Source organism: Monodelphis domestica, chromosome 7 (assembly GCF_027887165.1).
Source record: "Monodelphis domestica isolate mMonDom1 chromosome 7, mMonDom1.pri, whole genome shotgun sequence".
NCBI classification, from domain to species: domain Eukaryota; kingdom Metazoa; phylum Chordata; class Mammalia; order Didelphimorphia; family Didelphidae; genus Monodelphis; species Monodelphis domestica.
The window spans coordinates 247,239,854-247,262,132 of record NC_077233.1 but is presented as its reverse complement, the minus strand read 5'-3'; the positions used below and the strand labels follow the sequence as shown (position 1 = coordinate 247,262,132).

General features: G+C 34.4%; 1 protein-coding gene across 1 annotated transcript in view; it reads right to left on the bottom strand.

Annotated features, from left to right (window-relative positions):
• Positions 1–1,897: 1,897 nt before the first annotated feature.
• The window catches only part of EQTN (equatorin), a 35,150-nt gene continuing 14,768 nt past the window's right edge, over positions 1,898–22,279 (bottom strand). Inside the window, exons 2-5 of the mRNA XM_007498096.2 lie at positions 19,985–20,200; positions 18,739–18,822; positions 7,092–7,233; positions 1,898–2,316 (exon numbers count right to left, since the gene is read on the bottom strand). Of these exons, the coding sequence (XP_007498158.2) occupies positions 1,944–2,316; positions 7,092–7,233; positions 18,739–18,822; positions 19,985–20,200 (815 nt within the window). The 3' untranslated portion in view covers positions 1,898–1,943. The remainder of the gene's footprint in view (positions 2,317–7,091; positions 7,234–18,738; positions 18,823–19,984; positions 20,201–22,279) is intronic.

Genomic DNA, 22,279 nt, shown 5'->3' with positions numbered 1-22,279 from the left:
TCCCCTACTTTGGGTACATTTAATTCATTTTCAATGGATTGAATATGAAACGATTATTTTCCATCTATTTCTTGATTTTGCAAGAGCATCTCAATTTGAGCTTTGAAATGTTCAATGGTAGAAATTCCTTCTACATGAATAATTCAGTCTTATCTCTACAATTAGGCAATTGATCTACCAACCTATGAAAAATCTTTCAATATGTCCCTATATGATCTAGTTTAAAGTTAATAATTTTCTAAAGTCCTTTTATATCTTCTTTTGTTCCTATTCACAAGTGAGGACTTGTCCACGTTGAAAACATCATTCTATAGCTTGTCCTTTCAAAAACAGATATTAATAATCAAGGAATTTCATTAATTTATTCATTCAACAAATAATCATTAGCTATTATTGGTAGGGAATAATTGAAGTGTTTTTGATAATAGAATGCTATTGTTTACCAAGAAGGCCAATCTAGCTGTGGTGTGTAGAGCGAATTAAAGGCGAGTACATGCTGTAGTACAGATTATCTATTAGTATGCTACAGTTATAGTTCAGATGAAAGGCTATAAGGACCTGAATGGTAACTTTGGGAATGGTAGGATGAGAACAAAGAAAAGAGAGAACCTAAGTATATTAAAAATAAAAATATTTAATGACTGGTTGGATGTGTAGAAAAAACAAGAGGGAGAAATCAAATATAACCTGGAGATTAAAAGAAATAGGTGATTTTATGATGACAAAGATAGGGAAATCAGGAAAAGGATTTGTGTAGTGATATGATAAGTTCAATTTTTGTTTGACATGTTAAACTTGCAATACTAGTTATGGTTGGAGAAGGCTAGTAGACAGTTGGAAAGATGAATCTAAAGCTTCCAAACAGAAATGTGAATATAGATTTGAGAGTCATCTGTATAGAGGTCACTGTTGAAGTCATATGAATGAATGTGTTCATCATTAGTTTAGAAGAAAGAATATTAAGTCCCATTTTGGAGAATGGAATGGATATGCAACCAGAGTATGATAAATGTTTTAACAATTGGCTTCTCATCTCCCCTAAAAATCAAATGTATTCAAGACATGCTTTAAAATTTAATGCAAATTATTGTCATTTTCTCCATCATTTTCTTGTATCTGGATAATCAACAGAACAATAAATCAAATCCCAATTTGTAGGGGGCAGCTGGGTAGCTCAGTGGATTGAGAGCCAGCTCTAGGGATGGGAGGTCCTAGGTTCAAATCTGGCCTCAGACACTTCCCAGTTGTGTGACCCTGGGCAAGTCACTTGACCCCCCATTGCCTAGCCCTTACCACTCTTCTGCCTTCGAGCCAATACACAGTATTGACTCCAAGACGTAAGGTAAGGGTTTTTATTTTTAAAAAATCCCAATTTGTAGCTGATTTCTGAGGTATAATTGCTCACATTGAAAATTTAGCAAGTGGCTCTCCCCAGACTGTTTTAGTTGGTTCCAGCACAAAGAAAAAGAAATGTTCCAAAGGAGCATTTAGAGAAGAAAATCAGATGTGCTGTGTTACAGAAGTCAAAGGAGGAAAGAATATATGGCAATTCTACAAAGAGATTTAGAAGAATAAAGAATGAAAAAAGGTCACTGGAGGAAGCAGTGCAATTTTGTAAGAAGACCACTGAATTAGAATTCATACTTGAGTTTAGTTGTGCCTTTACTATATACTAATGGTGTATCTATAGTCCCTTATTAACCTCCTTGAGCTTTAGTTATCTCACCTGCAAGATGGTGGTCTGGAATGGTTAGGGTTGATGGATTAGATGACCACTAAATTCTCTTCTTGATCTAATAGTGTGTGATTTGGATTTTAAGAAGTGAGTATGCTTGCATGGCCCATCCAAATAAAAATATGATTCTGCTAAGGCACATAATTAAAAGATAAAAATGGCTCACCAAGATAAATCATTTTTATTTTTATGAAAAAAAGATCTATTTTCAGCTATCTTGAGTTTTGGGGCAACTCCCCAGCTCCTCACTAGACATCTCCTTGCTATACATCTCATCATAAGACGTCTCCATGGTGTGTGGCTCAACACTACTTAGATCCAATTCTTTGCTTGGTACTTCATTGCCAAATACTAGCTTCATGCATCGTGCATCAGCGTCATGTAGAAGTGATAGTGCAGTTGCCTCCTTTGTTCTGAAAGTTTCTTTTTTTATTTCTCTATATTCAGGCTTCCAGACTGTGCTACTAGCTGGACTGTTAGAAAAGGAAGTGTCTGATATACCTTCTGCTGGTTGAAAATAAGACAGGTCTGCTAGTTCAGGTTTGGTGGTAACATTGTTTTGTTGTTTATATATTTTAGGACTGTAAAAAAAGAACACATATTTGGTATATTCACTAAAACATTATCTCCAAGTTTAAAGGCTTTTTCAGAACAACTAAAACATTCTTAAACTTCAGCAAATATTTTTGCAATATAATATTCAATGAAAATGCAAAAAATATTTCAATGTAAAATATACTATAATAACATGCATTATAATATAGTAATTATTATATCTAGTGATTTCTATCAGAAGAAACTAATTTTTTTTCACTTAGAAAATATGAAGTTTGGTCAGAATGTTGTGGGGCCATGTAAAAATATAAATTGAGCCAATTAAATGTCAATATTTAGCATTTTTCTCTATAGTGTTTATATAATATATATGCATACCTATATGTATTAAACACACATTTATTTATATTCAATTCATCTTGTAAGTATCATAGATCTAATGCTTGATGGGAGCTTAGAAACTTATTCCCTCATTTTATAGTTGAGGAGACTGAGACTTATGGGAAGTTAAGTGACTTGTAAGGAGCATCAAAAGCAAAATCTTGCCCCTAGTGCCTTTGATTCTGAAGCTAGTACTTTTCCTATGGTACCACCCATTCTACTTCCCATGTTAAGGCTATCTCTAAACAAGGGAACATAAATCAACAATTCTGACTGAATCAAATGATTAAGACAATCAAAGAAGTCAGTGCACATGAATATAATCTTAAAGGTTTTTGATTCTGAAATTATTCCGTAACTAACAAATATACATAAAGTTATTTTTCATATAAGAATCAAATCCATAAAAAATGTAGGCATGTTAAAATAGAAGAAGGAAGGAAACAAGCATTTATTAAATATCTGCTATGTGCCAAACACTGTGCTTAAGAGCTTTACAAATATCTAATTTGATTGTCACAATTAGGAGGTAGTTTCCATTATTATCCCCATTTTGTAGTTGAGGAAACCAAGGCAGACAGAGATTAAGTGACCTACCCAGGGTCAGACAGCTAATAAGTGTCTGAGGCTGAATTTGAACTCAAGTCTTCCAGAATCTAGACCCAATATTCTATTCATAGAGATGTGATGGAAATAGCACTGGATTTGGAATCTGAGAATTTTCTAGAATAACACTGCTAAACTACTTAATGCCAGTGTGACCTTGGGAAAATTATTGAACTTTTCTGGGTTTCTCTGTCCTCATCCATAAAACGAGTTGGTTGAAGTGGTTGGTTCCTTCCAGTCCCAAAGAATTCAAGTCCAAGCAGTGAGACCTTGGATAAATCATTGAACCTCTTGATGCTCCAAGCAATTTTATAAGGCACAGAACAATTGCTATCTGGTGTTGTCAGAGGAAGTTTTCTAACCAGTAGCTACCTATACAAATGAAATCTTAGCTTTGAGCTAAATAAAAACCCCTAAATCATAGATAACACTCTGCTACAGAAAAAATATTCCCACAGAGTTCATGTGATAGGTAACTGTTGCCAAAATTTTTCATCACAACACAGAGATTCCAGATGTTTAAAGGAGGTTTGAATAAGCTTTTCAGAATAGGTTCATGGTTTAAAAAATAACTTAGAACAAAGATTAGGATCCTAACAAAGCTTTTTATGAACAAAAATTACATCAAAGAGGCAGAAAGGTAACTTTTTGACATTTATTCCCATAATTCTTTCCTTAAAAGGCATAAAAATCACGTAGGCTTTTATTCAAACATAACTAGTTACAAGTAAGAAGATGTTTCCAAGGTTCAAAGGTTAATTGAGAGGAAGAGATTTACATGTCAAAAAGATGAGCAACAGGGATCCTTCCACAAATAAAGCAAATTAAATTATTTTGGGAAGCTCTACTTCCGTTTAGTCTTCTTATCTCAAGAATATGTTTTCAGTCAGTTTAATAATCTCTCAACTAGGAAAAAAATGGCCCTAAACCCCCAATAATAAAGATTAATCAAAGGAACTTAAACATTCTTAAAAGAACTCCTAGGCTCCTTCAATTTGCTCTCCCAGGCTGTAGGTTGAGTCTTCACTGGGATGTCTACTAAAATGTCAGAGGAAAAACAGTAGCTAGAAATACTCTCCTCCTACTCTACCCCCATTAATCTGCTGTGTAACCTTCCACAGACACATGTAGCAAGCATGCTATTCAGGGCCCAGAGGGCCTTTCTTCTCTGCATAGTCTTCTAGTTGCCCTCACTTGTAGCATCTCTACTGATGGAGTAGCCTCCTTTCCTAGTCTGGTCTTCTCCACAGCCACCTCTTTTCTTTGTTGCCACGGACCCTGTTTCATGAAGCTGTTTCCTTTCCGCTGCCATTCTGTATCCATATCCTAGAGCAGGTGTTTCTGTCCCCTTACATATGCCTCATATTCTCTCAAACCTATGAACTCTTAAACTTCTGGCTGCCAGCCTGGATGGTGGAGGGAGTGTGGAAATCCCTCCTGCCCTGCTTCAGGCACCTCCTTCATGAAGCCCTCAAGAGGCTCCATTCCCTCAGAACTGAGTTCTTTCCCCAGAGATTGGTTATTTCCATTCCTGATTATTCAAATTACTGTTGCTCCAGCCTGAAAAAGGTGTTCACATATTCCAAAGAGTTCAGGGAAGAGATGCGCATATTTATTATGTCGAAAAGGTTTTGTTTCTATTCTGGGTTTTCTGTGATTACACTATCAGCTGAGATGGGGAGAAGGAGCCACACTCTCCCCTTTTACACATTTACTGTCCCCAAGTCAATCAATCAGGGTATGTTGTGGCAAATACCATATGGCACTATTTACAAATTACCTAGAAATTAGCATCCTTCCACTAGGACGTGGGCAGTCATAACTTGTGGGTATAATTCGATTATACTCATATCCAAACTCAGAGTTAGATGCGAGCTCATTTTGCAAAATTCTCATAGGTTACTGCCTATCACTGTAATCACAAAAGATTCCCCCAGCCCAAAGTCAGTAAATAAAAAGGGAGGAAATCAAGCTTCCATTCTCAAAGGGAAAGCCTGACCCCTACAGAGCTCCAAGAATACCCTGTAATTTTCTAACAGTGATTAGGGACTTGGGGTCAATTTGAAGTCAGCCTCTCACCTTTCCAGTAAGAACCCTAATTGCCTTATCTTGGTATTTCCCTAACAACACCCTTTCGCTGGGCCCAAGGCACCTGGGATGCTCAACCTCTGGGGATCCTCTGCTTTGGACCCACTTATGTGGAACAGGTTTAATCCTGGGGGGTCCAAATTCTTCTGGACATAGGACAACAGAACAGCTCCACAGCTTCCTTAAGTACATAGGGAATCCACATAGACTACCCCATGGGTAATGGTTACCCATTCACTAGGTCCCTCAGAAAAAGCAGAGGCTTAAATTGTTAAAGCACAAAACAAATTGTTAAAAGACCCAGAGATCTGAGGTTTTCAAGTTGCCATTCAGCACTTGAGTTTGGTTATTTAGAGTTTCTAGGTCAATAGTGCAAATCACTCAAATTGTCTAGACTTACAGAACAATGAAACAAGAAGTCTTAATTTGACTTTAAATCCAAAAATGAACAAAGAAGTGTGAATTCCAACCTAGTATGTTTTAAGTGAATTGTTAGATACCAAGAATCTGGGATGTAAATATACACAACTCATATTCGCTTCCTTATTGATAATAGACATGAGAACATAATCAAAATTAATACCTAAGCTTTCAATCATACAAAAACGATCTCCAACATACAAACAAATAAAAAACAGATTCTTCTCAGAGTGAATATGAACCTCAGGAAGAATAGCCTTAAAATTGTAGTGTAATTGTAGTCTTATTAGTTGTCAGACTCCTTCATATTTGAAGAGGACCAAAATGACCTCACTGGTGACATTTGACTCACACATAATTTGAATTTAAATGAGGTAGAGATGTGCAGAATCATTGGTTTCATTCTTTCTTCCAGAATCATTGAAGTTCAGTGGCAAGACAAAAGTCAAGATGACTTAGTGATGGTTGACGATGCAGTGGATGGCCCTGCTTCCTTGATGTCTAACCAAGATCTAATGTTTCCACAAAGCTGTGGTCTCTGCTTGGAGTGTATGAGTTGTTCCAGGAAGACTAGTACCTCTGGTTGAGTCTAATGGAAGTGAGGCAAAAGAATAGCATGTATGTGTGGCAAAGGTAACTCCTGGTACCAGAGAGCCTGGACATCCTTTCTAGAGTCCTTATGCAGTTTCTTTTAGGTCAACATCTCCATTGGGTGAGTTACTAGCCGGGTTTCCAGAATCTACTCTTCTCCAAAACTGACTCTTTTCAGCTGAAAAAGGACCCATTCCTCAAAGAATATCCCTTTCTGTCTGGAGTGTATGTATCTGCTCATTCAATTGTGCCTTGAACTCTTTCAAATCACTGAACAACATGACTTGTGGATGCCATAGGCCAAGCAGGAAGGAAGAGAGAAAATCTCACCTTCCACTCATCCCACAAGTCTCAGCCAGAAACTGAATTGAGTCCTTAAGGGCTTAACAATTTAAACCTCTAAGGTCCAGTGACTTTATTCCATTCAATTTATTGAGAAAGAGCAATTATACTTGCAGAGTTCAGGGTAGAAAAGCATCTTTATATCTAGTTTAATAACTTATGATTACATTCTGGCCTTTCTTTAATTACACTAATTGAGTGTGGTACATTTTTTGTAAAATTCTATCAGGAGCTGATAAAAAGAATTATTATAAGTAGTTTTCTTTAGATCACAAGTTATCTCAAAAGAAATGTATTAGTCTCTAAATGATAGTGCTAGAGAACCATTCATAATGTGTCTTGAGTACTTATATCCAAAGTTATGAAAACTTACCATTCCTTCTGCCCTTGATAGAAGGCAAAACAACTAATAAACAAGAGGATTAGAAAAAGGAGGAGAGCCAACAATGCTATACCCAGCATTAATTTTATCTTTAGATCTTCTCTGTCTGATGGTTGGATGTGTTGCTTAGGATCTTTAGAGACAATAGAAAACAAATTAAATAAAAGTTATTAGTTATTTGAGTTACTTTCACACTGTCCACACTGAAAGAGTAAAATATTTTTGTAAAAAAATATTCCAGAACAAAAACTTTTAGAAGCTGAGATTTGAACAAAAACTATTATAATGATCTGACCATTCTACAGGGAACACCTACAGGGATTGGTTATGGCACCAAAATATTAGAAATTTGTAAGATACTATAAGCAAAAGACCAGTATTTACTAAAACAGTGGTTAACTTGTACACAATTGACCTGGTCCAAAAAAGAGAAAGAAGAAATCTTTCTTTTAGGGAGGTTTTTTTTTTGTTGTTGTTGTTTTAAACTGCAAAGTCATTTCTTTATTACACACCAAATCATAAATTCCTTCATGTTAAAGATTGTTTCTTTTGGGTCCTTGTATCTCCAGTGCCTACCATACATAGTTCTTGGACTTCGATAAAAGTTTTCTGATTTGCACTGTTTAAAAAAAAATAACACTGTGTGACCTTGGGCAAGTCACTTGACCCCCATTGCCTAGCCCTTACCACTCTTCTGCTTGGAGCCAATACACAGTATTGACTCCAAGACGGAAGGTAAGGGTTTTAAAAAAAAATACAGTATGCTTTAATACTGGCTTATTTTGCTAATTTTTTTTATTACTTAATGGGAAAGTAATTCCTCACCATTATTTTTCTAATTATTTCTTTTTGCCATAAACCTATATTAATGAACAATGTTTTATCCAATAGTGTTTATTTTTTCTCAGTTTGGAAAATTTTGACAACAAAACAAAGCACTATTATGCTAGATGCCTGTAGTACTAACTGCTCTCCAAAAAAGCCAGGGAGAATTAAATTGGATATCTTCTAGGTTCATATGAATTAGAGACGGAGAAGCATTTAGAATTTAGAAATCATATCTTTTCTGCTTTTTTCTTATAAAAGATGGCACTTTGAATAAGGAAGCTGGTAGTTGTTGATCTTCATAATCAAATAGGATGAAAATGGCATTGCTATGTTGTGATCATTGTACGTGTTTGAACTTCCAGATCACACTGTTATGAACTGGGAAGACTCGACCACAGGTCAGGCACACAATAGCACATATAAACATTTAGGATGGAGATGTCTCTAAATTTGCAGACCTCACATTTCTTTTGAGCTACTGCAGTTCTGCTTTGTTCATAGAGCACAGCCCACTTTTCAATGCAGGCATGCCATGCTGAAGAGCCCTTTGCCAGTACCTCCCATGTGTCACAATTGATTCGTGCTAGGAGACTAGCACCTCTTGTGTGAAGGTTTGCTTAATCCTTTTCATTGCTACTTTCCTCCTTTGGGGTCCACACGCCACCCAGCTCTCACTTGTGACTCCAGGTAAGCTGGTAAGGATATGTTGGACAATGAAGGAGATATGAAAACAAAATATATCAATAAAGTTGTTTAAAAGAAAAAATTGGGGGCAGCAGGGGGGCTCAGTGGATTGAGAGCCAGGCCTAGAGACAAGAGGTCCTAGGTTCAAATCTGGCCTCAGATACTTCCCAGCTGTATGACTCTGGGCAAGTCACTTAACCCCCATTGCCTAGCCCTTCCTGCTCCTCTGCCTTAGAACCAATCATGGTACTGATTCTAAGACAGAAGGTGTAAGGGTTGTACAATTTTTAAAAATTAACTAGTTGCATCTCCTTATTTCAGAGATACATATAGAAAGATAAAGATCACACAGGGGGAAAAAAAGGAATAGAGCTAAGATCTGACCCATTGTCCTCTGGCAACAAAATAAAATCTCAGTTAATTATAAAATTCTGTCTTCTGGGTCCTGTCAAATATGAATCAAGGAGTGACAGGTTCCTTGTCCTCTGTTTTGATATTAATAAATAACTCAGGGAGCAGCTGGTTAGTTCAGTGGATTGAGAGCCAGGCCTAGAGATGAGAGGTCCTATATTCAAATCTGGCCTCAGACACTTCCTAGCTGTATGACCTTGGGCAAGTCACTTAACCCCGGTTGCCCAGCTCTTATCACTCTTCCTTAGAACCAATACACAGTACTGATTCTAAGACAGAAGGCAAAGGTTTAAAAAAACAACAACTCACTTTGAAAGAGCCTAGTCTACAAACCAAGGGGATGAAATGCACACAATCATCACTTTAAGATCCTATTCAAAATCAGAAAAGAGTTGTTTTAATGATACATGTATAACCCAGTGGAATTGCTTGTCAGCTCCGGGAGGGAAGAAGGAAGAGGGGTGGGAGAAATCACGAATCACATAACCATGGAAAATATTCTAAATAATTTTTTAAAAACTAAAAAAAGAAAAGAATTGTTTTAGAAATAGCAGAAACAAATTACAGGAAAATAGATTATGCTACTGTCCTGTTTTCTGAAAAATCATTGCTCATTAGTTATTGCTTTCTTTACAAAGCAAGTTTTTGACTAAAATCAATTGTAGCATTTTATGGAGACTTAATAGAAAATAGTCTGTTAAATCTTTGACTAGAAGTACCAGAATTATAAGCAGTTTGTTAGTAGTTTCATCTTTCAAGTTTTGGTTGGTATCCCACACCTAAACAATATTACTGTAACTTGAAATTTCCTATGCCTTTCTGGTATATTAAACATCTCAGAGGGAATGAAACAAATATATGTTATCATTCTGAAGAACTTTGACTCCAAAGCAAAATTATTAAAGTGATAAATGATTAAAATATATTATGATAAAATAATAAAAATACATTATATACTATTATTATGAGTAAATTATGCAATTTGTTTCTATCTTAAAAAGTTATTTTCTCAGTTGTTGCAATTTTCTCTCTTCCTCTCCCTATTACAGTCCCTCTTTCCTTTCCTTTTTTCTCTTTCCACCTCTCTCTTTTTCTTTCTCTGTATTTCTCCCTCACTCTCTCCCCATCTATTTCTTTCTCCCCCTCTCCCTCTCTCCCTCTCTTTTCTCCTTTTGTTTAAAGTTCTATGAATGTCTGGGTAAAATGATATTCAGATGGTTTTTTCATGTGAATTTAGCTTTTGTTTTCAATTCTTGACTTTATATATATTTAATTGATTATTGAAATATCCAAATAGGACTCTCTCTTTCAAGTTTCTCCCCACTCTAACCCAACCTCCAGATGACTACCTTAAAGTCCCTAAAGTAAGTCTGACTACTTTATTGCTCTGCTCAGAAGTCTAAACTGGTTACGATTGCCTTTTGGTTTAAAATGCAAACTTCTTGATTTGATTAAAGCTCTTCGTAATCTGGCTTTGACCACATCTTTCCAGAAATAATTATTATTATTACTTTCCTCCATTCATTACTTCCAGCCAAACTGGCTTACCTACTGTTCCTCACATGATGCATTTAATCGCCTATCTTTAGCCTATAAACTCCCTTCTCATCCTCTTCTCTTAGAATCTCTGGCTTCCTTCTAAACAGTTCAAGCACTTTACTATTTTTTTTACTTTCCTTGATTTTGGAGCTGCTAATGCTATCCTTCCGTCCCAAATTTTACTTTGTATATACTTTGCATTTGTAAAATAAATCATTATTTATCCAATAAATTATATATTTCTTGGGATCAAAGAGAGTTTCATTTTTGTTCCTGTGAATTCTTTTCAACCTTATTTTATACATACATATATATACATATATATATATATATATATGAAGATCTTTTTGGACTCATATATAACACAAGCAAGACTCTGGCAATTAGATATGTTTGAACATTTGGCAAGACAGTATTCACAGAATCAGAATTAAAATCAGAATCAGTAATCATAGAATCAGAAAAACCTTGGGATTGCAGGGAAACTTAGAGATTCAATTGATACTTGCATGGAAATGCCATTTATGACATCCCCAACAATTACCCAACCTTCTCCCGAAGATCTCTTGTTAAAGACAATTCACTACCTCCTAAAGTATTTACTTCCATTTAGGGATAGCTTGAATTTTTATCAAGTTTCCCCTTACATTGACACTAAAAATCTGCTTCTCCAAAATGTTTGTTTTATCTAATGTTGCTCTCTGGGACCAAGCAGAATAAGTCCACCTTCTCTTCCATATGACAGCTGTTCAAAACTAGATTACAGCTATCATGTTCTCCTCCTGCCCTCTATCAAATCTTTCCTCCAATGGAAATCCTTGGAGCAGTTGCTACAACTTGGATGGCATGGTTTTGAGATTCCTCATCTTCATGGATACTCTCTTTAAAATACTCTCTGGATTCTCATTGATTTTCTTTAAAAAAATACATGGCACCTAGCACTGAATCCAGTATTCCATAGACCATAGTTAAAAAGATGAAATTGTATTTATTGTAATGTAAAATCAAATTATCTGATATATTTAGATCATAACTGTAACTACATGTTAGTTACATGATGTTAGAAACTATAGTCCCAGTTGTTGTTTAGCTGAGTATATGCAATGATAGAGAAGGAGAAAAGTTAGCTTAGGAGCTCCTATTATTAACCTTTAAGTACACAGTGGACTAAATCCTGTTTCTGGATAAAGATAACAGAAGTGATTACAGAGTCAGTTGTAAACGTAGGAATAGAACTTGATTTTCTAGGAATTTATGTGAGTAACAGGGTCGTCAGATTTTATGACTAAGAGAAATGATTCTGTTTATCTTTAAAGTGTCTTTTTAAGAGTTATTATCTGAATTATAAGATCAATAAAATGCTTGGACCTCATACTAGAATTGATCAACTACTAGATAGCACACTTCTGAGTATGTGGGTTTTGTTAATCACTTATTTGTATGAACTGTCAAAAGCCTGTAAAAAAACTGTGAACATCCACAAGATATCTTTCACCACAGACTGGGTGTGATGAGACCACTGACTGTATTTAACCATGACTAAAGTCTGTTTTTAGTTCAGAATTTTGGCCCAGAGATTTCTATGTTTCATATAGAGTCTGAGCAAGACACAGCATAATGGTTATTACTTACCTTGTTCTACTATGCAAATTTATTACTATATAGACCTCCCTTTTAAAACGATTTCATGGATCAATTTTACATTAAGACAAATGTCTTGATATCCCCCCTTGTCTCTTTTGTACCTCATTTCCTTACATTGTTTCTCACCTAAATTCTTTCCACAATTTTTCTCCTTTTAGTTCTTTTATTTCCTTATAAGAATATCTTAACATATGTTTCTCAACCACTTTCCATTTCTTTTGTTCCTCTTGAATAAATATTGCAGAGCTATATTCTCTTCAGGTGCCCCATTCCAGCAGATTTCAGTATTCCTGAGCAATAACTCTCCATGAATGTGGCTAGTTAGCACAATGGATAGAGCACTGGGCCTGAAGTCAGGAAGATTCATCTTCATAAGTTCAAATCTCACCTAAGACACTTGCTAGTTGTATAATACTGGGCATGTCACAACCTATTTGCCTCAGTTTCCTCTTTGGAAAATAAACTAGAGAAGGAAATGGAAAACCACTCCTGTTTCTTTACCAAGAAAACCTCAAAATGGAGTCACAAAGAATTAGACGTGACTGAACAACAGCCTCTTTATTAGAGGTAGAATGACATAACGGACCCTAATAGTACTTGTACCCATCACTTTTCCAAACAATTTTCCTGCCCCTAAATACACAATTCTGATTGCTTATACCAGGCTTAGGAATTCCAAAACAGAAATATCTGATGAAATGCAGAAATGAAAAAGATTTTGATTTACCACTCTTAGCTCTTGATGCTATGTCCTATCAGTCACTAAAATCTGCTATACTTTGTCCCAGCTAAAGAAAATAACATTAGTATATAAAACATCAAAATTAGCATATGATCTAATAGTCATTTACTTATAAGTTCATTTTGAATAAGCTTGTTCTTGGAGCTGGTGATACATTTTTATCATTAAACACTTACTTTTCCTCTTCCCTTTCCTTTCCATTTCCCAAATATCTTATTTTTATAGGCCTATGATCTATTAAATTAATAAATATGTGGTTGTGAATAAAAGTAAGTTACTGAAACATTTTCCTTTTTATTTTTATGAAGGTGTATGTATATTATTTGTGTGTGCACATCTATTAATCTATCCTTGCATTTTTCCTCCTCTTTCCTTACATAAAAGGCTCAGGGACTGAACACATTGAAAAAAAATGTCATTTCTCCCCCCAACCCCAAACATAATTAAGACTTTAAGGCAATGACTAAGAAATTACTCCTTCCAGCAAAATGTGATTCTCTTTTTTTTTTGGCCTTATTAGGTAATAAATGGCCATTTTACATAATTGTTTGCAATTTTATCTTCCCCTTTTATACACAAGATTAAGAACACAGGTACTGACATCTGGGCTCATGGAATTAGTGGGATTCATAGAAATGTCAGTTTTCATGAGCTTAAAATTCTTTTTGTTGGCGCATCATAAAAGAAAGGTCTCAAATTCTTCCTTGTATAGGTTTACCTTGATTTAACTGACATTGACCATGTGACTTTGGGCAAGTCACTTAACTTCTTTGGACCTCAGTTTCCTTATCTACAAAATGAAAGGCTTGGACTAGTTAACTAGTTAACCAGCTCTTCCCTACCCTTAATTGAAAGTGATCTTTCTCTCATATTTCTCATGGAACTTTTTCTTTCTACACAAAATTATTAGCACTAATCACCTTGTAACTTTTCTATTATTATTATATGTCAGTGTGTGTATACACATATACATACATAAGTATATATTACATTTTAAGGTCTAGATATGTATGCAACTAGACCTGTGATTTCATCCCTGTGTGAGGAATTCCTTCTACTAATAAAGATCAGCAACTTTTCTATAAGTTAGAGTCTCAGTTGTCCAAGATATAGAGAGATTTAGAGTCTTTTCTAGGATCACATAGTCAGAATAGATCAGAGGTATGACTTGAACCCAAGTTTCCCTGACTCAAAGGCTATATTTCCATCTAACATTTTCTTCTCCAATTAAATCGTCAGTTTCTTGAAGTCAGGGATTGTGTCATTTCACTTATATAGCCTCGACATATAGTACACCACCTAGTAAAAAGTAAGAACTTAGTGAATGTTAGTTGAACTTAATGGGAATGAAAATTATGATGTTATTGCTAAGTTATTCACATAAAGAACTAAATAATAAAAGTATCGTTCCAACCAAATTGACATTGTAAACTGAGCTCAATTCTAGACTTAGAGTTGTAGTAATAAGAAATTCTCCAAACATCCCATTTGAGTGTTCTCTATGATTTTTGCCCCTTTCCTGTAATGAATGTATTCAATATATATAGGATTTATATGTGTGTGTGTGTGTGTGTGTGTGTGTGTGTGATATTATATGTTTAGGATTTTGACTGTCTCAAACCTATTTTCTCATTTTAAAAACCCTATTGGGATTTCATCTCTAATTGTTATTGTGAATAATTATTATTATGAAGGTAGTTTCATTTGGTAAATCTGGATATGTGAGTACAGAGGGTACATTTGTTCCAAATCATTATCTATGAAGAGGCTGATTAAGTTTATTTTCATCTAAAATTATTGAGTCTATGATACTCTACATAAAACCATCAGCAAGTATCATCTGCATTGGGGATAAGTTAGAAGCCTTCCCAGTAAGATTAGGAGTAAAGAAAGAATGCCCATTATCACCTGTTATTTAATATTGTCCAAGAAATGTTAGCTTTAGTGATAAGAAAAGGAAGTTGAAGGAATAATTTTGATTATATTAAATTGAAAAGTTTTTGTACAAACAAAGCTAATGTAGCCAAGATTACAAGGGAAACAACAAACTGGGAAATTTTCTCAGAATTATAGAGATCTAAATCAACTTTATTAGAATAAAAATCATTCCCATTCTCCATTTGAAAAATGATCAAAGAATAACAAGCAACTTTCAGATGAAAAAATCAAAGCTATCAATAATCTTATGAAAAAAATGTTCTCAATCACTCTTAACTAGGGAAATGTAAATTAAAATAACTCTGAGGCACTACGTCATATACCTATCATCTTTGGCAATATTACAGTAAAGGAAAGTGATAAATGTTGGAGTGGATAAGACAAAATTGAGACACTAATGTATTGTTGGCTAAGTTGTGAACTGATCCAACCATTCTGGTGGGCAATTTGGAACTATACCCAAAGGGCTATAAAACTGTACATACTCTTTGATCCAATAATAATGGGTCTGTATTACAAAGAAATCATTAAAAAAAAAGAATCAACTTGTATGAAAATATTTAAAAAGCTCTTTTTGCAGTGGCAAAGAATTGAAATTGAAGGGATGTCCATCAATTGGGGAATGGCTTAACAAAATTGTGGCACCTGATGGTGATGGAATACTATTGTGCTATAAGAAAAGATAAGCAAGATGATTTCAGGAAAAAAATGGAAAGATCTACAGGAAATGATGCAGAGCAAAATAAGCAGAACTCGGAGAACATTGTACACAGTAACAATATTGTACGATAATTATCTGTGAAAACTTGGCTGCTCTCAGTAATGCAATGATCTGGGAAAATCCTGAAAGACTTACTACAGGAAATGCTATTTCTCTCCAGAGAAAGATTTGCTGAAGTCATCTTTTACATCAGTGTATTTATGGTTCTATTTTGAGTTTGTAGTTGTGTATGAGTGTGCTCTTACGACAATAATCAATATGGTAGTGTGTTTTGCATGACAATAACAATAAAATTTTTAAAAATGTATGATGCCAATCTTTTTTTGGTCACAAACCGAACAAGGAAAAGGTAAAAAGAACCATCATCATTATCATGATAGCTAGCATTTATATAGCACTTTCAGGTTCAGAAAATGTCACACATATTATTTTCATTTGATGTCTAAGGAATAAGAAAGAATAGGAAAGAAAGAAATATTGAACATTTTCCAAGTAAACATGACAAGAAATGGAAAAGGGGAAAAAGAAAACTCTTGCCTTGATAGGACTGTTTTGATTATCCAAAAAGGTAATATTAGTAATATGTTAATATTTTATATTTCATGTCCCAAATATTGTTCTTAATTATGGCAAAAACTCAGAGCCACAGAACAGCCACACTTATGTATGTGGGAAAGAGATAACTAAGATGTATCTACCACACTGTAAGTACTGATGAGGATAAGAAGAAGGGATGGGAGACACTGATGGCTGGCTGTGCATATGAAGATGGAGAGGTGGAATAAAGTTGGATCAGAAATTTCCCAGTGTGGCCACCAGGTGTCTCCATAAACCGAAAGACAGTTCTGGGAATTGTCCAGACAGGATAGCAGAGGGTAGAGTGGAAAGCAATATGAAATCAGCGCTTATTTATGTATGGAACATATGGAAATCCAGTATTTGTAACTCGGGTAATATATTTTAGGTATGCAGTTACAGAGACAAAATGCTGGTCCATGTGCCTTATTCTTTATGGTTCTCTCTGGATTTCTAGAGTCAAGAAAAGGAAATGTGGGTTAAAATGGACAAAAATTTAGATCGTAGATTATTTTTCCAGTAAGTTTTCCACATCATTTGCTTTTGCCTAAGTTGAAAGCCTAAAATAATCCTGAATAGTGTAGGTTATGCTGTTATGGAAAGAGCAATTAATGAATCCATTAAGAACACCCTGACAATGATCTTGCTGACAGAAATCTCCCACTTGGGAGATTGATTTAGAATAAGGTTAATAGTCCCATTGGCTAAAGATTTTTTTTAACTAAAGTTAAAAAGAAAAACAGGTAACCTCCTATTATATCATCCCTATCCTTTATTTTGGAGGAAGAGTGTCTAGATTAATTGAATCTATCCCTTTTCCCCTGGGTCTCAGGGGTGTACTATGGGAGTTCCACATCTAAAACCTCCTTTGGAATTCCTGGAAATGAAGTGATAAAATATACAGAAAGAATCAAATATCATTATCCTAGAGTGGGAATTTATTTTTTGACTGAACCAATGCAATGCCATTTGAAATAGCAAGAATCCCATGTTCTCTGGCAATCAGTTGAGGCAATATGAGAGTTGAAACAGTGTCACAGAAGCACCGGACTCCTACAACTTTGTTGAGAGTTCCACAATTTCCTTCAAAACTCCTCTCTCCAAAGCAAGAGTTGTTAACCTGAGAACTGCAGACTCTTTAGGTATACATGGATTGATTTCAGAGCATCTATGAGCTTGGAACCTTTAATATTTTTATAATTCTATTTTGTAATAGTTTCATATGTAATTCTTTATATTTTGTGCTTTGCATTTTAAAATATTATTCTGAGAAAGAGTCTATTGGTTTCACCAGATTAACAAAGGTATCTGTAACACAATAAAAGGTTCGGAATCCCTGCTTCTAGAGATCCATAATTTTCTAAACTACTTATGTTCTGACTTCCTACTTCTTAAGCTCCAAATGCCTTTTTCAGTATATTTTATATGTAGTTAATGAGATTCCTAATCTTGAGGTGCCTTCTTAAATGAGATGAGATGCCTCTACCCATCTTTTAAATCTTAATTCTGAAGCCTAAAATTGTTTCAAGTGCTATAAGAATAACTAGTTCTAAGAATGATTTAAGTCACTTATTCTTGTCTTTAATTCTTTGTAAACAATATTTTGTTTTTCCCTATTAAGTATAAAAACAATTTTTGACATTCATTTTTTTCAATTTTAAGTTCTAAATTCTTTCCCTTCTCCTGGCCCTCTCTCCCTTTCTGCTCTCCCTCTTCCCTAGGACAGTAAACAATCTGATATAGGTTTTTCATGTACAATCATGTAAAACAATTTTTTCCATATTAGTCACTTTGTGGAAGAGATCTCAAATGAAAAAAAAAAGAAGTATCATTATTGTCTTTTCAAGGTACTTAAACTTACCATTGAGAATCATGTCAAGAAATGTTCACTCATACTTATAAACTTACAGGCATGTATTTCAGGGAGATCTATTTCTTCATCAGATATTTCATTCAAAGGCTTTTTAACTTTGAAGTGACAGACATATAAATGTTTGTGGTCTTTTACGACTTTAGCTGATAATATTTAACCTTTACGAAGAAGTTGTGCTCGATGGGAGAGCACTGAAACAATGCCAAAGTTAAAAAGAGAAGGAAGTAGGGAAAATAAAAAGATGGGAGAATCATCTACTCTCTGACAAATTCTAGCCTCCTGAACGTCATTCATTGTAATTGTTCAAAGTCTTCTTGAAACACAGAGACACACATTCAATGATAGACAGTGTTAGTTTTTTGTCTTTGAAATTCATCCATACTGCCAATCACTGAGCTCTACATGTAGAGAGAAGGGCTTCCTACAAGATTATGCTACAGAGTGAAGTTGGTCTGAAAGTTGCCCTGTTGTAGGAAACTATCAATCAACGGATACCACAAGAGTAATCTATCTCTGCTTTCCAGGGAAATCATTTGGATTTGCTTAAATCATTTATAATTAAAAGAAAAAACTTCTTTGGTCTGTGCTGCTTTAATCCTTTTACTTCTCAATTCATTTTAGAGCCTTTTGCTCCTTATGAGAGGGGATCTTGAAACTTGAAATAGTAACTTTTAGTACTTACAGTACTTTAGCAAGGTCTGCATACTGTCATTTAATGTAGAACTCACTTCAGTAGAAAAGGAAGCTGAAGTTTCTTCAGTTGACACTAAAAAATAAAAAAAAAATCTTCAGCAATTTAGTTCTCGTTTTTGACAAATTAAATTTCCAAGGCATGTTTAGTAATTACAGCTGACATCTAAAGAGGGTTTTATGGTTGGTAAATCTCTCTACACACATTATCTCATTAAAGCTTCATAATAATTCTGGGTTGTACGCACAACAATATGACAGGTGGTATGGTGCATAAAGGCCTGGAATTAGAAAGACTCATCTTCCTGAGTTCAAATCTGGCCTCAGACCGGGGAGATTTCTGGATTTCTGGATTTTTCCCATAAACTGGAAGCCTGAAGAATTAATTTCAAATCTTAGTTTCATCACCAAGTCACAGTGGGACCTTCAGAAGGTTGTCCCCAGTTTCTTGTCTTCTAAAATGAGACCATAATATTTTCTTTTTTTACCTTACAAAATTCTTGTGAGGTTCAACTGAAGAAATATATGTGAGAACACCACAGAAATTTTATTATATTTCTGCCATCTTTTCTTTATATTTCCCCTGTTTTGCCAGACTAATACCTTTGATTAATAGTATAAAATAATGATGAAGTAGAATGATATTGAAATTTCTTCTGAAGAAATTTCCTTTAGTTCTTTTTCCATAAGATATATTATTATGCACACTTTATGAAATTGTATACTTGGTAGAAGGGGAAGACTTACTATGAATGTGAATGTATGGAGATTGGGGTTATAAATTGTATTTCTAAATTCCTGGAATTTAAAGGGACATTTGGAAGGCATCTCACGATACTTCCATGGATCCATTGACTCATTTGTTTGAATGCTTCCTCCACTCATGAAGATTGTAAGCCATACCACAAATCTTAGTCAACTCACCATAAGTCAGTTGTTGATTGTTTTAGTTGGTAATTAATCATGAGACCACAGCAAACTATAATAATCAAATAAGGGCTTCCAAATATTATTTCACTAAGATTCTTAAGTGAAATTAAGTAGGAATAAATAAGAGTTTTAGTTAATGAATGGGTTGGACTAAAGGATAAATGAGAATAAAAAAGAAATATAAAATGTAAAATAAATATACACACTTGGAAAGAAAAAATTATGACAACAAAATCAAATCATTGTAGATATTATAAGTACAATATTATTAATTTTTCCCTTTACATAAGAAAACTATAAAATCCTACATTCAAATGGAGCTATATATTCCTCAGTATCATCATCATCATCATTGTCATCATCATCATCATCGTTGTTTTCGTCATCATCGTCATCTTCATCGTCGTCGTCTTCGTCGTCATCGTCATTATCATTGTTGTTGTTAATGTCACTATTATCTTCAGTGCTTTTGTTACTGTATTCATTGTATCTTGATAAAAATGGAGTTTCTCTCCTATGGAGACCTAGGAACATAAGCATACCATGTATTAGAAATCAGAAAATAATTCCTTTGTGAAATATTGCATACATTTTTTCTTACCTATTCTTTCTGGTGAGACAATTTTGACAGGCCTTTTTTATTTCATTTTAGAAAAAAGTGTGGTAGCATTTTTATGGAATTTGAATTTCCCTCATATTCTGGTTTATACTTATGTCCATACATATATTACACTATTATTACATATGACTATTTACTTTTATTGATTTTATCTAGATCTTATGAAGTTCTCTGGATGTAATTAAAGTCAGGAAATAACACAATATATCACGTTAGAGGAAAAAAATGAAAGCCGTTTGTGAAGCAGGGAAGTAGGAGAAAGAAGGAATGAGTTCAATGATATCTTAGCCAGCAGGTAATAGAGAGTACAAAAGTATATATTTCCTTTCATCTAACTGTATCATGAAGGTTAAGAGAAGATAGAGGCATAACACTGAGTTGGAATCTCAGAGTCAACATATCAAAATACCCCTACTGTTGGCTCAGTTTCCTCATCTGTAAAATAAGCTGGAGAAGAAAATGGCAAACCATTTTAGTATCTTTGCCAAGAAAAACCCAAAAGGATCACAAAGAATCAGAGGACTAAAAATGACCAAACAGCAGTTACAGTATTCCAGATGACAGGAAAGGCCTTCACTACAGCTATGAGTGAAGAGAAGGGATGCAAGAAATGTTATGGAGACAGAATTGGCAAGACTTGTCAGTCGATTAAATATGAGGGACAAAGGAGAAGAAAGAATCTGAGATGATTATAAAGTTACTAATCTCAATGACTTAGAAGGATCAACAGAAGGAAGAAGATAATTATAGAACTATTAGAATTAGAGCTAGAAAGGGCTATGGATACCATTAATTTCAGTCCCCTCATATTTTTTCCTTCAATTTAAAAACTTATGACCTTTAAAAAATAACAAATACAAACATTGTAGTATATAAAGAAGAGAAAAAGAGGATTGTATGCAAAACGTATAAGCTTCCAATATTCAGTTTTTAAAGCATCTTCTAAATTTAATACAGTCCCAAAATAGCTTTACTTCTCTTTGATCCATTGTCTATTTTCTTATTTGTACTTTAAAATGTTTTAATACTCTTTTGTTTGTTTTTACATCACTATTAGTATTTAACCTGCTCTCCTTTACAAATCTCAGTCCCCTCTCCCTCCCTGATAAACGTTTTCCTATGTAACAAATAAGTATGGTCAGGCAGAACAAATCCACTTATTGACTATGCTTGAACCTCTCTTCTATCACCTCTCTGCCAAGAGGTAGAGGCATATGTCACTCTCCGTCTCCCAAAGTTATGATTGATCATTGATCAATATTCTTAAATCCTTCAAAGTAATTTTCCATTAAATTATTGTGGTCAGTGTATAAATTATTTTCCTGTGGTTCTCTTTCATCTGCATCAATTAATATGAATTCCCCAAGTTTCCCTAAATCCATTCATTTCCACATTTATTAGTGTCAGATTTCATTGCATTAATATACAATAATTTATTTTCCCATTAATCTATTTATAAGTATCTACTTTGTTTACAGTTCTTGAATACAACAAAAGATACATATTTCTGTGTAGATGGGTCCTTATTCTCTTTCTTTGACTTCTTTAGGGTTATATGCCTCATTTCACAGATGAAGAAATTAAAGACATAAAGAAATTAAATACCTGATATGTTCAAGTCACACTATTAGAAAGCATTAGTTTACATTCTACATGTACAATATATGTAGCACATATGTATTGAGAGTGGTATAGTTTTAATTCCATTCATCATTCTGGCCATCTTCCTCCAGGCATACTACAGCTTCTCAGTACCCTTTCTTAAATCTTGTGCCCCAAAGAGGAACAAATAAAATGCTAAGAAATCTGAGGGAGGAAGATTATGTCTGATCATGAGGAATGAGAAAAGTTTCATAAAGGAAAGGACATTTGAGCTGGTTCAAGAAGGATGGTAAAGTTAGTTAATAAACATCTATTAAGTGCCTATGTGCCAGGAACTATGCTAAGTAAACACTGCAATATAAAAAGTGGCTAGAGATAGCCC